The sequence below is a fragment of the Gasterosteus aculeatus genome, chromosome X (assembly GCF_964276395.1).
Source record: "Gasterosteus aculeatus chromosome X, fGasAcu3.hap1.1, whole genome shotgun sequence".
NCBI lineage: Eukaryota > Metazoa > Chordata > Actinopteri > Perciformes > Gasterosteidae > Gasterosteus > Gasterosteus aculeatus.
This window is the reverse complement of record NC_135698.1, coordinates 20,450,132-20,466,315: the sequence shown is the minus strand read 5'-3', so window position 1 is coordinate 20,466,315 and position 16,184 is coordinate 20,450,132. Positions and strand designations below refer to the sequence as shown.

General features: G+C 44.6%; 1 protein-coding gene across 3 annotated transcripts in view; it reads left to right on the top strand.

The window, feature by feature from the left end:
• nell2a (neural EGFL like 2a) overlaps positions 1-16,184 on the top strand; it is a 57,720-nt gene that overhangs the window by 23,728 nt on the left and 17,808 nt on the right. For all 3 annotated transcript variants that reach the window (XM_078083503.1, XM_078083502.1, XM_040162926.2), the window contains 2 exons: positions 8,213-8,338; positions 15,303-15,425. In XM_078083503.1, the coding sequence (XP_077939629.1) occupies positions 8,213-8,338; positions 15,303-15,425 (249 nt within the window). The remainder of the gene's footprint in view (positions 1-8,212; positions 8,339-15,302; positions 15,426-16,184) is intronic.

The window sequence follows — 16,184 nt, the reverse complement described above, 5'->3', positions numbered from 1 at the left end:
ACACCCTGGGTCCATAAGAGAATGTCTTCATATCAATACATCTTTTTGGGTTGCGAGCAGAAAGCTGAGTGAAATCTGCTGCCTTCAATTCTGGTTCCAATGTAGCAGTAGATAAGAAGTTTATCAAAAGTAAAGTCAAACATCCCAAAAAGCAGAGACTACCTCTTTAAAACAATCGTAGGTCAGAGACGGGCTTAAAATAGCCGATGAGATCACTTCTGTGTAAATGTTTCATAGAAGCAGCAGTAGAGAAGACCCAGGGGGATACTAGCCCTGCCTGTGTGTGTGTGTGTGTGTGTGTTCTCCAACAGAAAAAAGAGCCCGGTTCATTTTCCATCCCCTCCTCCCCACGATGCCGTCGGGCCCAAGGCCTGCTTTGCTACATGCGTGCGTGTGTTTAGGACCGAATTAGACGGAGGGCCGCGCCGCGGAGAAGTGACAGACTGTGTGATTGTCTCTAAATTGAACAATCAGTACAGTTCAACGTGTTGGGATAATACTATTATTCATCTCAGCCTTGTAGCGGACTGCAGACACAGAGACGGTTTCCTTTGTTGTCTGGTTTGCAAATGCCCCACTTACAAAGTCTCGTTTAAGGTCGCTCGAAACCAAACTGAAATTCAGGCGCACCAAAAGTCCATAGATGGACGGGTGGATAAATAGATATAGGTGTACAGATATAAAGAGCAGCAGAGCTTTTGGTTGATTTGTTCCGTCTCTGGCCCTGAGATTTCTGCCGCCATGGAATCGTTTGTGCCGTTTACTGCAATGAAAATGTCCGAGTGCGAGCTAGTGGTGTGCTGCATTGTTCATGTCCAATAAATCCCATAAAAATAGCAAAACATTCAATTCGTACCGACATCCTGGCCTGCTGCAACATTCGGTCCTGAACAGTCAACACCGTGCACGTTGTTAGAAAACACACGTTTTTCTGGCTCATTGGTCCACTAGTATTCACAATTAGCAGAGGAAAAAACACTTACCCACATGCACACAGATATGCACGGGCGAGACCACCGGAGTGCCAATGTTCATTGTAATAAAGGAACGAGTCAGCCAATGCATTGCCCGTGTGTGGCTCAGTGAAGTGGTTTTTATAGATTTTGGACCTCAATGGAGTTTTATGGCCCAGATGAACGAGTCAAATCAAGCTTTGGCTTCACAGGTAATTCTTGTAAGAAGGATCAAGTCATTGTTGAATTTGGATTAGTCTTAACATTCAAAGAAAATGGATTAAAACTAAGTCTATCCTGCTTTCACGCAGAGGCTGTGTGTGTCCTTTTGTGTAAGCGTGTCGTGTGTGAACGTAGAGCGATCCGATTGCCGCTGCTGTCTTTTGAATGTCACAAGGTGCCGGCAGGCTAATTGGCACTGACTGAAGAGCAAGGCCTACTCCAAAAGCAAATTACTGCCTGGATGCCCCCTCCTACCCCGTCCCACCCCGCAAACACAAACACACACTGGGATGGATCACAGCCATTTAAACACGAAGGCAAACATCTACACATTGTGACTGACTGTGTGTGTTTACACACTCCTCACCTCTGTGACCGCACCGAAATGTCATCCGAGGCAGACGATCCCACGAGCATCCACACAGTGTCTGTGCACTGCTTAACCAATATCCTTCAAATGCCACAAGGAAGACGTCCCCTCTCTACCCCCTTCCTCCCGGATGGGATCACACTTAGTTCACTCACTGCTTGGCACTTAAGAGGGATTTGCTTCTTCACATCCGTGACGGCTGGACGTCATGCTAAAGGTGGTGTGGGCATTTTCAAGTAAAACCGTGACGCACTTATTTGCTTCTTTTGCTTCAGTGAAGGATATATTTGTTTCCTCAGCTGAGTAAAACAGTTGTTGATTGCTGGATTATTATGAATAAATGATTAAAACATTTGATATGGACATCACAATGGTGTTAGAATTATGACGCGATAATGCACAAGAACTAGATGCACAACAAGAAGATACTTCCAGTGCATCTATAGATACACACACACAGTACAAATGTATTTCCAGGAGTGAGAGGTGTGAGAGCAATGTTGCTTCTCTTTTAACCTTTCAATCTTTTAAGATTTCATACCTCTATTAAAAAAGAAAAAAATGGTAAAAAGGGAATTTAAATGATTATGTATGAATAAAAATTTCTAAAAATAGAATGTGATATAACTGATTTGAAAGAACTGAGGGGGCTTGAGATCAGCTTCTCATGCAGCTCCCATGGACGTTTGTGCTGCACAGGCTGCTCATCGCACACAACGACTGCTGCTTGATGACGCTCCATCAATTCAACGGGTGGAGGAAAATCGTTCCCAGTTTAATGAGAGCCGAGAAGACCAAAATTCCATTCCCGATGATGATCATAAACATGTCAATTTGGTTTATATGAGATGCACTGGGTTTCATTTCAGGCATGCCAAATCCAAGTGTGCATAAGTGCATGTTTACTGTGACATATGGACACACACACACACACACACACACACACACACACACACACACACACACACACACACACACATAAGAGGCAGTCATTGAAGGGCTGCTGGATGTTTGCATCCAGTGTTTTCAGTTCGGAACTTTAGAACTAAGTGGAAATGATCAGATGTCATGTTTTGAATATGCAGGAGTTGTGTGCACCCAATGACAAGAGAAACACCCATTTATTGCAAAAGCCAGCGCAGACCGACACACACACACACACACACACACACACACACACACACACACACACACACAGAGCTCCTCTTGCACCTTTTCCTCAGTTGATGTGCATTGTTCTGAGTCAGTTAGCAGGCTTCTAAGTGTTCACAGTGATTGATCACACTCCGGTTTCTAGACAATGACGGCGTTCCCGGTATGCAGATTTTCCCTCTTCTTGCTTCCTAATGGGATTCTCTCCACTCAGTCATCTTAATTGGCTTCTTTCTTTTTTCCAAATCGCAGAGAGTGTATGTTTGTTTTGGGTCTATTTGAAGCCGTTTATTTCAAAGTGGTTGCCCAATTTGGTACGTTGAAAAAAAAAAAAATTGTGTTTAGGTAATGACTGAAAAATAAATCTAGGCTACATTTCAGAGACCGTTTTCTTTGTTATTCACAGTAAAGCACACGCAAAGACGATTTCTGCAATAAAGGAGCAAACTGATTAAAAGAACACCACACATTAGTAATTTACAGCTATTTTCATCTGAATGCAGGAAAAAACATTTTAGAGTAATTTTGTTTAACTATTTTTCCCCACACACACCCTGCAATATAATTTCCAGCATCATGGTATGCTAATAGCCCTAAATATGCACTCGCTCAGCAATTAAAAAAAAAAGTGACTTAAATGAATAATCTACAAATGAACATTGGAGGTGCTGATTTGTTGCAACCCAAATTAAAGCCTTTAAACCAAATAGAGAGATTAATTGAAAATGATGCCGTATCACTGTTTCAAATGATTACTGCAGAATATTGAAGAACCAGTCAAATGTTTTAGAAAAAAATTACATCATTTTATTGCAGAGAATTTAAAACCACACTTATATCTGTCTTTTAAAATGAAGCTGCGTCAGCTGGATAACGAGGGCCTGGTTAGACCAGCACCTCTAGATCTAATCAAGGAAGACTCGATGGGACACATGAGGACACATCCAAGTCCTCATGACGGACACAGGCTTTCACTCTTAATGCTGAAATGAAATCCCCTTTAGACATGAGAAGGTTGATTACGTGTGGTGCCATTATACACACTATAACAAACAATTCTTGGAACCCTTAAGGGCCTAAAGCACCACGTGTTGATTTGCACTAACAGAAATGTCATTTGTCAAAAGAAGACTGGAAAACATGAAAATTCATCAAATACAAAATTCAATCTCCAGCTCAGCATTTGATTCAATGACACTAGCGTCCTGTAAAGTTCTCCTTTATCCCCCCGTGAGGATCCGAGGCCAGCGGTGGAGACTATTTGCTGAGTGGGACGCTGTTTGGGCAGCAGGGACGGACGCCTCTTTGTCTCTTTGCTATAAATCTGGCCACGAGGGAAGCGGCTGCTGAAGACAATGTTTTGGCGACCCAAGCCCCGGTGTCGTTTAGTGGAAACCATCTGCTGGTTAGGAGAGGGATGGATGAGTAAAAGACAGAATGAAAGAGAGATAAATGGGGGGAGAGAGAGAGAGAGAGAGAGAGAGAGAGACCACTGGTGGAACTGCATAGATTTTGCTGTCTTTGTGGGACATCCAGAGACGATGCTGGTGTTATCTCCCTGCTCCCAGACCTCGGCGGACTGCAGTATGGAACACAGATAATGAATAAAGAGCAATATGCTCATGTTCTCTTTTCCACAGCAAGCTGGTCGACTTGATTCAGCAAACGGTGGTCAGGTTAAAAATGTCAAAGAATGTGGCAAGTTTTAGTTTGTAAACTGGTAGTTTTGTCCTACATCAGGTAGAACAGCCCTACATGCTACTGTAGCTCAACGCTGTCTCATATCAATTCCCATTCACGTTTCATCTCTTTGGAATGCGGACAGTTAAACATTTAAAGTAATTAAAAAAGAAAGCTACACCGCACAGATGCGTTTTTTCGTTCAGTGCAGGATTATAAGCTGTTCTTATCGAGCCTGTTTGGGTTGTATTTAAAGACAAACTTCACAGCGGCAGGACGTGTTTTCTTCTTTGGTGGCCTCGAGGGCCTTGGTGCACTACCCAACCCGACCGAGCCCGCGTCAGTGGCACTCCCTCCACCCTCCATCGAATCGTTCAGCCTTAGAATGAGGTGACTTAAATAAATAAATAAATGGAGTGAACAGTACCAGAGTCACTGTAAGGAGTAAGGATTTGTTGTAGTGCTTTTAGTGACAGCGATTATAAAATGCTCAACGGATTTAGTGTGAGCTCATTTATTATTTCTGTTTCTTTTTAACTTATTCATCTCTTTAAATACTGAAGCAGCTGAGGCTTGCTGTGTTTCCGTCCCGTAGTAACACAAAGTCACCCACCCTCCGCTGGGACGACTCCGATGGATTAAGTAGTTGAGACTGACGCTTTCCATCCAGCTACCGCGGCGTGGCAAAGGATTGACCCCCAACTACTCCGCTCAGTGATAAACTTCGCTTGGCGCGTCACGTATGTGCATGTGACAGGCCAATCAAGGAAATGGAGTGCGCTAATGGAGATGGAGATGGCCGCTCTCCCCCATGTGTCCCTCGACGTCTCACCTCCTGACATATTGTTTTAGCAAATGTAACTGCTGTAACCGGAGGCGGGATGGACGGTGTTTTACGGTTAATAGGCTCTTAAATCAAAGCCGCAGCACAGCCGGCCAATCGCAGAGCCGTCAACTTAGACCTCCGTTCAAGGTTGCCGTTGCGATCGCGGACGGCGTGAATTTGTTCTCTCACTGTCCGTCTCTCCAGCCGCAGTTCACACCTTTCGCCGGTTTCTCTCCTGCTCTGCCGTGGAAATCTCCATTGTTCCCCATCTTCCACTTTTACTTCGCTCCGCTCTTTCTCCTTCCCCATCTTTCGCTGTTAAATCATCCACTACTTTGCCTGCCAGTTCGTCTCCGCCTCCTCCTGTCCTCCCGCTGCAGGTGCTCCTACTTCACTACCTCAGTCATCCGCTCTGTCTCCAGCTGCCTCGTCGCCCAGGCGAGCTCTGCAGTGAAGCTGGCCTTGACTGTCTTTGTCTCACCTCAGACATTCTCTCGCTCCAAAAACATTCACATGGTTTATTGAAGCCTCCATTCAATTAGCGAAGGACACGTGTACTTTTATCGTGACTGTCGGCTCCATTTATCCGCCAAGCTGTTTGAATGGCAGGAGGCGGTGCGTATCGATGAAAGGAGTCCAAGGGAATGTGAGTGTTGGAGACCGGTGCAGAGATCGTAGATTGCATGTTGTTGGGCTATTCTTTATCCAAGGACGTGCAAGCCGACCGAAAGCCAATGCAATTCTATTGAAATTTAATTTCAGCTGCTCTTGGCATAAGCACCTGGCACGGAACATGTTGAGGGGTGAATGTCCTCCTGTACACTACAGACACTGAATACAGTGAATGAATAATAAATTGGTCGATTGTCAAGGACTATGCACCCTGTCTCTCAAAAAGCGTCCGCGTTTGACCTGTGCTCTCAACGGGAACAAGGCCGCCGAGCACATCACACAGCCGGGTTTGTTCACATCCACTTGGATTTGCATTGGCTTGCATTTGGTTGCATCACATTATCAAGATTATTTTGTTTACCCTGGAAGTGCATGTTTTTTTCTCAAAGATTTGGCACGCAGTTTAGAAACCAGAAATAGCTGTTGCCTTAGCAACAGCTAGGATGGATCAAAATATGCAATAATGAGAGCGAGAAGCAAATGCAATCTAATAAATTATAATCTATGAGCTACACTAACTGAGTTTTAATTAATAAGATGCAGAAAGCCTTGAAAACATTTTCCAGAAACAACGGCCACAGAAGTGCTCGGCGATTCAGATGGTTCTGGTGGTGTGAACACTGATGCTCTCCAATGGTTAAAGAGAACCGACTGACTAATCAAAGTTTATGGATACAAAATTGGGACTCTTTTCTTTTTCGAAGTATCCATCCACGTGCATGAAAAACCACAACAGAGAAGCAGCTGTACTTTTTTGAAGTCAAATTAACTCTTAAATCGACATATTTCTTTCATCAACGTGGAAGACGAGGAACTTCTAATGACAGACAACGATTGACTTTGTTGGGGGAGACATGCCACTAGCTTCTGATTGGTTAATGCAACAGCGTCGAATGCATGTTAGTATAATTATCAGAATATCATAAGCATTTATACAGGATGAGCAGTCAGACCCAACATTACATTCTACCACAGAATCCACCAGCTAAAAGTGTATTTAGATATTTTCAGTCAGTGTCCATTCAGAGATTCTGGCCGATTAGACCTGCGGTCATGTTGAAGTCATTTGAGGACACTAAGCTCAGTAGCCTACTGATTATCGGGGAAAACAGGCGGGAGAAAAAGGCCTTTCCAAGTTAGAATTGCACTAAATATTCTATATAATGTCTCAGTCCCAGCCAACCTTTGCCCAGCTGAGCAGAATAATTAAAACACCTACTGTATGTTTGACTATTTGAGATGATTTGCTGATTCCTAACGGTCGCTGTTTAAGGATCACACAACACGCTGCTCGAGCACACTGATGATCTGAATGACTGGAAGAGTAAAGAAGTCAAACCGCCGTGTGAAGTGCTTTACTTTGAATAGATTGAAAATGGAGTGGTGCAACCTTTAGTGCTTCAGCGGCCGCCTCTCATGAACCCTCTGCTTTTTGACCTCCGTCTCCCGCTGATGAAGACAAATAGCCTTTTACCGTAGAAATGTTAAGGAATATTCTTGAGGACCAACTAGGGCGCGCTGCACAAGGCGGCTCCCAGGATGTGAGGGACGCCCGGACGAGGACACGGTATAATGTGGAGACGTGACTGTATGAGTGCTGTAAAGTCTGCATATTAAAAATCAAGACTGTCCACAGAGTTGTTTTGGCCTCCCTTGGATAACCAAACCTTAACCATAGCGTTGTCATCATATCTAATCTAATTATCAATTTGTAATTCGGGACGACAGACAAATGATGTCGTTCTGTTGATCGACGGCTTGCTGTGCTCTGCCTACATGTCGATGTCGTCTTATCTCTAATTATCAATGAATGAATGCCAAAGTCAGGCCGCCCCATTGCCCCTGATGAATTCAGGAAGCCTCCAAACACCAACACCAAATCCGCAGAACCTGGAGAGTCAATGAGCTCGGTCAGCGGGTGGATTTCTTTAATCAGCTGGTGCAACAACAGCAAACATGTACATCAACAAGTATGATGAATAGGCTTAATGTTTGTCACATCACTCTTTAATGTAAATACAATCATCTTCAGCTTCTCCGTCATTTCAACACAGTCAGATTTAGTAAGAAATCCTTGAGTGAGTCCTAACTTTTATTCAACACCAACTCTCCTCCGTGCAGGTCACCACGAAGCTTTTCCACTGTGGATACAAAATTCTGTTCACAATAATGAATGAGTACAACTAGCGTCACTCAGCTAAACAGGTTTTAAAAATAGCCAGTACATTAAAATTGATCATTAGGCTGCAGAATACAGATTGATATGATGTTTTTTACATATATATATATATATAAACCAGCTTTGTTCACTCCTCCTTCTCTCTTTTTTCCCATCAGATATTGACGAGTGCGCTGAGGGGAAGCACTACTGCAGGGAGAACACCATGTGCGTTAACACCCCAGGCTCCTTCATGTGCATCTGCCATACGGGCTACATCAGGATCGATGACTATTCCTGCACAGGTGAGTTCCTCTGCTGACCTTTTTTGACAGGCTGGAATCAAGTAGAGAGAAAGCACAGCTTTTTTTTATTCTGGCTCTGAGAGCTTCAGCCTCCACAGAAACCATTTTGCGCTGAGAGTTGCTGGCAGACTTGAAATATGTGGAGAAAAGGAGGGACATGCAAGCAAAGGGACATTCAATCGGAAGATATGTCTTCACTGCAGTGACGTCTAAAGCATATACATGCTGCCATGATTGAATTGAACTCATCCAGTGGAGGATTGTGAATTCAGCAGCAGAGACACAGAGAGGACGAGGCAGCCTGATGTAAACATGGCGAGCTATCGCTGCCAGACTGCAGGGGGACAGAATGAGGGAGCTGTGCAATGATAACATAGTTATGATAAAACCCTGTAGAACCCAGCGGTGTGCTGCACCTCCTCTCCCCGTTTCTGTTCGTCACGTCCCAGGCGGCGCCTTCTTAGACACACTCCGTGATTCTGTTACCTCACAATGATGCACGTCCTGTTCATTTGATATGCGTACGGATAAACGTCTCAGTTTGATTTGCTCCTATTAGAGTTGCTCTGATTACAAAACTAAAACGTGCACACAGGAATCAGGAAGAGCCACCTCCTTATGATTCAGCACAATGGAGAACAGAGAAAAGGCTGGAATCACTTTTCTGTTGAATTTGCTTTGTGTAGATTGCGAAGCCCATCTGTCTATTTGTAATTTGATTTATTTTTATTCCCCAAAAAGGTATTAATAACAAGCCTATTATATTGTGAAAAAAGATTGTTATATTTGATTTGATATATTTACAACTCGTCTGTTGTGTGGCAACTTTTATTCTCTTATAAAGCCTAAAAGAAAAAAAGTTGATTAACTTCCTGCCTCGTTGGGATTGTAAAAGTCTGGACTTCCTGCCGTGGTTGTGTGTGCGTGTGAGTGGACAGCCTTGGTCTGGTGTGTGAATGTACTGTGTGTGTGTGTATGAAAAGGAGAAAGAGAGTGGAGGCGGCAGACCCATTTGTTCCTGATCAAAGTTGAAACCACTTTCTTTTTCAAAGGCACACCAAATCAATCTAAAATGATTGCTTGGATGATTCGCGGCCTTTGTTCTCTGTCTGTGTTGGGGGTGATTGTGGAAGTAGCCCTGCTTGTTCATGATAGCGTCTTCCAGTTTTTCATCAGGTTAAGGGAGAAAAATCCCCTTGTTCATTTTCCTGATTGATCAACTAAACACACCAACGCTATTGTTTTGTTATAAAAACACGTCCGAGGTTCGGTCCATAAAGTCAACGAGACCAAATGGATCCACGCGTGCTCATAAAACCGATGGTAGTATATTGGATTTTTTACTTTGCAGCAAAGTTCACTTGGGTTGGAACCATGACTACTATATTTATAACCGTTTTATTTATAACCTTGATTCAGCCAGGATTTTTTGCAATTGTAACTTTGGATCCACAGCATTGTAAGTAAAAACACAAAAACACAGATCACAGCAAGAAACAGCTGACCACAACAGGACAGCTCACATGTAAGGGACAACACAGAGAAACAAACAATTGCATTAATCAAACCAATTAGGCACATTTAACATCTTCCATGCTTTTGAAAAAGCATGAAAGTAAAAAAGAAAATGCAAAGTGATGATGAGGAGGCAGTTTATTTCCTGTGTGATTCCAACCCAGCGTCACAACCCCTGAGCTCCATTAACACATTTGTGTTAATTCAGCCAAAAATGATACAATCCTTTGAGGTTCTGAATCCAGCACAAGAGAACTTTGAGCCTCAGGGAATCAAAGTCTCAGAAATGTTGCCCTTTTCAGGTATTAAATAGAAGGTTTAGAGGCATACAGGACACACTGACTTTGTGAGGACTATTCTATACCTGCACCTTCAGTACAGGTTCTATATAAAGTTGTGGCTTTGTGATAATGCCACCCACAGGAGCCCATGTCAGTAATCCTTTTATAATGTCACGTCTCTGTCCTTCATCCCGAACGACCCGGTATCCTTTTCAGACACTTGGGAAACGTACCAATAGCCCCCCCCCGCGTGCGTCATCCCCGTGGGAGGAGGGGCCGCGCAACATTTCCTCACTGTCAGTAATTAAAAAAGCAACTGGCACGTTGCAAGCCGGGCGACTCAGAGGCGGCAGAGTGAAGCGGCCGGCCGCCGCCAGCGCAGCGTGCCGCAGGATTTGGGCTCGCAGCCTTCCAGCGGCGCCATTGGAGTTTGAAATAAAGCCCCCAAGGCTCAGTAACATAACGAACAGCTGGTGAAAACTCCCATTTCCTGCTACATCTGGGACCCCCGGAGAGCTTCTCTCTCACCCCGTCAATAGAAATTTCAGAAATAATGGAGCATAGTTTCAGTCTCTGTGGCTTTTTATGAACAAGTCAGAACTGGCCTGGAGGAACTTTTCATGTGCTCATGCGATATATTTAAAGGAAGGAACCTCCTCGCTCGCTCATCCTTTCCCATGTTGTCTTTAGGAGCCACTGTACCTCACTGTGTTTTCTCTGATCTCGTGAGCCGCGGGCAAGTTTTATTGTTTTACTCATCTGTCTTCCTCCCGCCGTGTGCCCGTTCCTGTGATTCACAACGAAGATTAATACCCTCCAACTCATCGGATTAAACTGTCACTAGATTTTATGTTGTTTCCTTTTAAAACACACAGCTACGCGCCTCCGTATAAAATTCCATTTGTGTGATTAAACCAATGGCTGCTTCAGTCAAATAACCATCGGAGTCCCAGCAGCTGTTCGCCCCTCAGCTCCCACGCGTCCAACATCTCGTAGAGCTTGATACTACAGTTCACCTCTTAGCCTTCAGAGGTCATGGAAGGAACCCGGAATAAACACTTTGTGTCACCTCTCAGTGGTAGTAATGTACAATGATGAAGATGAGGATCCTTTGCTAGGAGCTGCGGGAAGCTGCTGTTTATTAACAGCAATTGAACATCTGCCTCTGTTTCAACAGAGTCCAAAAGGTTTGCTGAGTCCTCTAAGTTGCCCAGAGGAAGTATTACAGCTGGAAGGAAACATCAAACCGCCCCCTCCAGTACCTATCGACATTGCATGATGCACGAGCTCCTTCATCGTCCGCAATGGCTTTCACCAATTAACAAGTCGCAAATTCAGCAGAAACAATGCCCCAGTATTGATATCCATATTTCCACATGCAATCCAGTGCCAAATGAGAACCAGTCCGCTTAGCAAAGAGGATTAAGTTGACTGTAGTTCATTTCATGGCTCAGTGTTTATGTGTAGAATTGCGGATTAAAGGACTGATCCGCAGATTTAAGCCCAGAGAAAAGCGCATGGAGCTGTACATATATTCCTCCTCAGCTCGTCAGGGGGTCAGCGAGCTCAGACAGAAATCTGTACTTTACATCAAGGCCGCCTGCGGCGAGAGGGCCGGCAGGTTCAGAGCTCCGCTGGCGGTAGACGGAAAGCACGTGGACAACATGGATTTGTTTGTTTGGATGCGACCCAGGCTGTCCCCCCCCAACTTCCTTTTACCCCCTTCTTTGAACAGCACTTTATCATTGATCATGAAGGTCACGATCTCTTTTCTTCCCCTCTTCCAACTCTTGGACTTTTCCCCAAAGTGCCTGAGGTGAGATTAGCAGCTAATCCATGAAAGGTAGCGGATTGGTTTTTCTCTCCCTTTGACTGTTATTAAAGAAGGCTGTCCCGAGGTGTGCGTGTATGCTCGCTGTACATGTGTGCATGCAGGGTGCGTGTCCTTGTTCTAATCCTGTGATAACCAGACCCGGGGCCCCTGAGGAGGAGCCGGGTCCAGAAGAGGGATGAAAGGATGGACAGGGGGCCAAAGGTTGGGTGGCGGGTTTGAAAACGAGATTGGAAAAAGGAGACTTTCAGTCTGACGACTCGAAGGGTGCGGCGTGGGGGGAGGGGTCTGGATACACCCAATTATTCAAGCGCCGCATTGGTGCTTAAGATAAGCTGCGTCCAGGGCTAATGGGGGTCCGGTTAATGAACAACAAACATGCTGCTAATTAAAAAGGTCTTCTTTTCTTACAAGCAAAGATCATTTACGCGTTTTTCTGACTTCCTTTCTGAATCCTTGAGGTCTAATGGGCAGGTTAAATTCATTTCCCTTAGCAGAGTCAGTTAGGAAGAAAAAAACATGTACTGTTTGTATCCAGGTTTGAAACTTCTTTCCTGCATATTTTGGCCTTTCACCAACTGTAGCGTAAAAAACAGCTGGGCTTTGCATTATTTCACCAAACAGCGGCTGTTTTTTGCTTCTGTAGTTCTCCATCCTTTCCGTCAGTCTTGCAGACGAGTTTTCACTCCCGAACGCATCAGGAGATCCTCTCCCTCGCGGTCTCGTAGTTGAGAAGCTCGAGTCGAGGTTTCAGGAAAGCAGCCGGAGGTCCGAGCTCGCTGAGGCTGCTGTTGTTTTGGCAGAAGGTGGAGGGAGTCAAGCAGGGGGAGGAACGTCCAGCCCCAGAGAGAGATCCCTGGTGACAGCTTGTTCATAATTGATTGTTTATCTGCCAGCGGCAGTCAGCAAGGAAATACCTGTCCCACACACACACACACACATAGAGAAAACACCTGCCGGCACCGCTGCCCTCTCTGTTCAAACTGACGGCTGGCTGTTCCCTGCTACGGCAGCTGTGACCTTGTGAAAAGAGCCCACTATATTCTCTTTCCCTCTCCCCTGTGCCCCTATTACTGTTTTTATGCCCATGAGCAGACTTTAATTCTGCCCAACAGCAGGAGGGTGTGTGAGATGCAGCAACAAGAGCAGAGCAGCGGGCCCTCCTAAGTGCCCTTCAATCCATCTCACTCACACACACACACACACACACACACACACACACACACACACACACACACACACGCGTGCGCGCATGCATACATCACACCCTCGGTGGAGGAGCTCATCACAATGTCACTTTCAATTTGGAAGAGCCGGCCTGTTCAGGAGAAATAATGGATTGGATGACGGAGGGGAAATAGATGATGCGGCTCAGGTCTCCTGCAACAAGCATTCACATTTCCGATGCCCCCCCCCCGCCCCCTTCAGGGGCCGTCTTTCGTTCCTCGTGCCTCAGTGTCTTTCGCAAAAGCCCCAAAGGAGGTGTATTTAAAAAAAGGAAGATTAAAAGAAAATGTATACTGGTGTTTGGGAAGCGGATTTGAGATGTGTTTAATGTCTGAGCGTTTTGTTGCTCAGGTGCAGCGTGGCCCAGAAAGTCCCTGAAATAACACCAAAGAGGTCAAACTGTGGTCCCCAGATTAGCAGTAAGGTTTTATTTGGGTTTTCTACGAGTGTTAACCTTTGCCTAGGAGATCAGCCTGCCTGCGTGTCCTTGTTATCTCAAACACATGCTAATACAAAATGAAAAAAAGAGGCTGCCCAAATGACTGCTTTTGTGTTTTGCACCCTCGTGGGTGCTGATGGAATACGGAGATATTAAACAACGAAAAAAGAGATTTTCAGAAGGTTAAAACAATGCCAGAAAGTTTTCTTCCCTTCTTCTGATGATCTGATGTACTGATGCTCAGTAAGCATTTACTTATCAGGAAGCATTATTTATGTGAATCTCTTAAAAGTATTTTCCTTTTGTGTGTCTCAGAGGGATAAAGATCTGCCTTGGCGGAGGGCGGCCCTTAAATCGCTTGTTCATACAGCAGGACAGATGGCTTAAATGATTTAACTGTGTGGTTTAAATCATCTAACCAGCGTCAGAAAACTATTCCCGTTGGTTTTGCAGTGTGGGTATCTTGGTTTCATTAGGGATTTAACATTTAAAAAAAGAGTTATCTCAACATGGAGGCCTGTTACGGTACAAAACCGAGCAGTGGATTATTAGTGGTGAAACACTAATAATCCGCTGCTCGGTTGTCAATTAAGTGTGAATTTATTATCATCTATTATATTTCTGTAATACAAGCTGTGGGATATGACAAGAAGGCCACTTTATCCGACCATTAGCCACCTGAATGTTCTACTTTCCATTATTTGTCTTATCCGCCCTTCATGAGGACAACATGGTAACAACGGCGCTTTTAGTTCCATTTGTTAGAAACACACATTCAAATATGTTGTACACTGTATGATTTTGTGATTCCATTCATTTAACCCGTTCATGTGGCCGAGTTCCCCGCAGGCAGCAGCAGACGTTATTTAGTTTTTAACGTATCGTTTAACATGAGCAAACATTTTTTCTCTTTCACCAATTATTGATTTCCCTGTAAATACGAAGACGAGACACATTTCCTCCTGTTTCGTCTCGCACGCTTGCTGTCTGCGTGTTTATCTCATCCTAACTCTATTCGCATGGTTTGATTTTTATGCTGTAGTCAATCATTCTCCAGGCTTACATGACAGATTTTTTACCACCTTATTTGATGTCATCTCCCCGGATAGAGGGGAAGAGATTTGTTCCCCGGGTCGGATGCAGTATGTGGTCACGGGCTGTAGCCATTAGTCAAGCTTGTCAGCGGCATGTTCACAACAAACCACATCACTGGCTCCACAGCGGCACCAGCGATGAGAGGCTGGGAGCCGCCGTCCTAACGGGGAAGTTTGGGATTGTTTGAGTGAAACTCACAGAAAACATTGTACTTAAACTGCAGACCAGGGGCTCCTTACTGCACACACGAACGTGTACATACGCTAAGTCATCATTTAGACCAACCCAGACTGCACATTGTGCCAAAAGGACCACGACAAATGACAGCAACGCTTCATCGGGGATCACGACGGGAGATAGAGAGATGTCCTCCAGCCGGCGGTTTGTCACTCCATCAAGTCATTTAATCATAAATGAAAAGCGTGAATAATTACCCGCCAGATTGATCATCCCACTTATTTACAAGGACATCTCTCGGTATTTCATGTTTTCTTCATAGTGCTCGTGTAAAGATGGGGGTGTAATTATGACTTTTGCTTTTAACCATTGCTGTCGTGTTGCTGTCTTTGTCCTCAGAGCATGACGAGTGTCTCACCGGGCTCCACGACTGCGACGAGAACGCCTTGTGCTTTAACATGGTCGGAGGCCACAGCTGCTCGTGCAAACCGGGCTACACGGGCAACGGGACGGTCTGCAAAGGTGAGCAGCACCGCGTCAGCCACGGAAATGAAAAGCATCATTGTTATGGCGACAGAAAGGAAGGTCTTTGCTCTTCAAATAAAATCTGCCACAGAAAAGAGTCTGTAGCTCAAGTTATTAAGAATAGAACGTTATCAGGACATTCTGCTCAGACGTGTCTTAAAATGATAACACGTGTAGTTATCTTCAGTGTTCCATGAATCAAATGATTAATAGCTTTCTCTTTCGATAGCTAATGGTAATGTATATAATCTGAGCACGCATATATATCGTTGGCTTATATTTGAATTGTGCTGCATAAAAGGCTGTGCACAGGTTTTGTGATCACCTTCCACAAGGAACCATTTGAACTGAGAAGCGTTGATATCACACTCAACTCAATATTTCCAAGATAAAGATAATTCTAGTGGTTTAAGCATGTCGACTGGTATGGTCCATAGTCACAGTAGATCCCCATCCTCACATCAGCACCACGCTGTGTTGTGGTCGTCCTTCCTGAAAAGCTGCCTGGGACCCGGGTTTAATGATTCTATGCTCTTACCAGAAAACTGGCTTGACCTTAATCAATCCCTTGATTAGAAATCTATTTATAGGGGAAGCGCAGCTATTTCCTGCCTAAAGATCACTTCACTTGTCGTCAGGAGTACTAATCATCCCGGGAAAACAGTCTTTGTTTTCTCCGGCTCACAGTGTCATGAAACACAAGGTGATGTCAAATGGCTTCCTTCCCCCTGATCAACACGCTGAAACCCCTCCAAG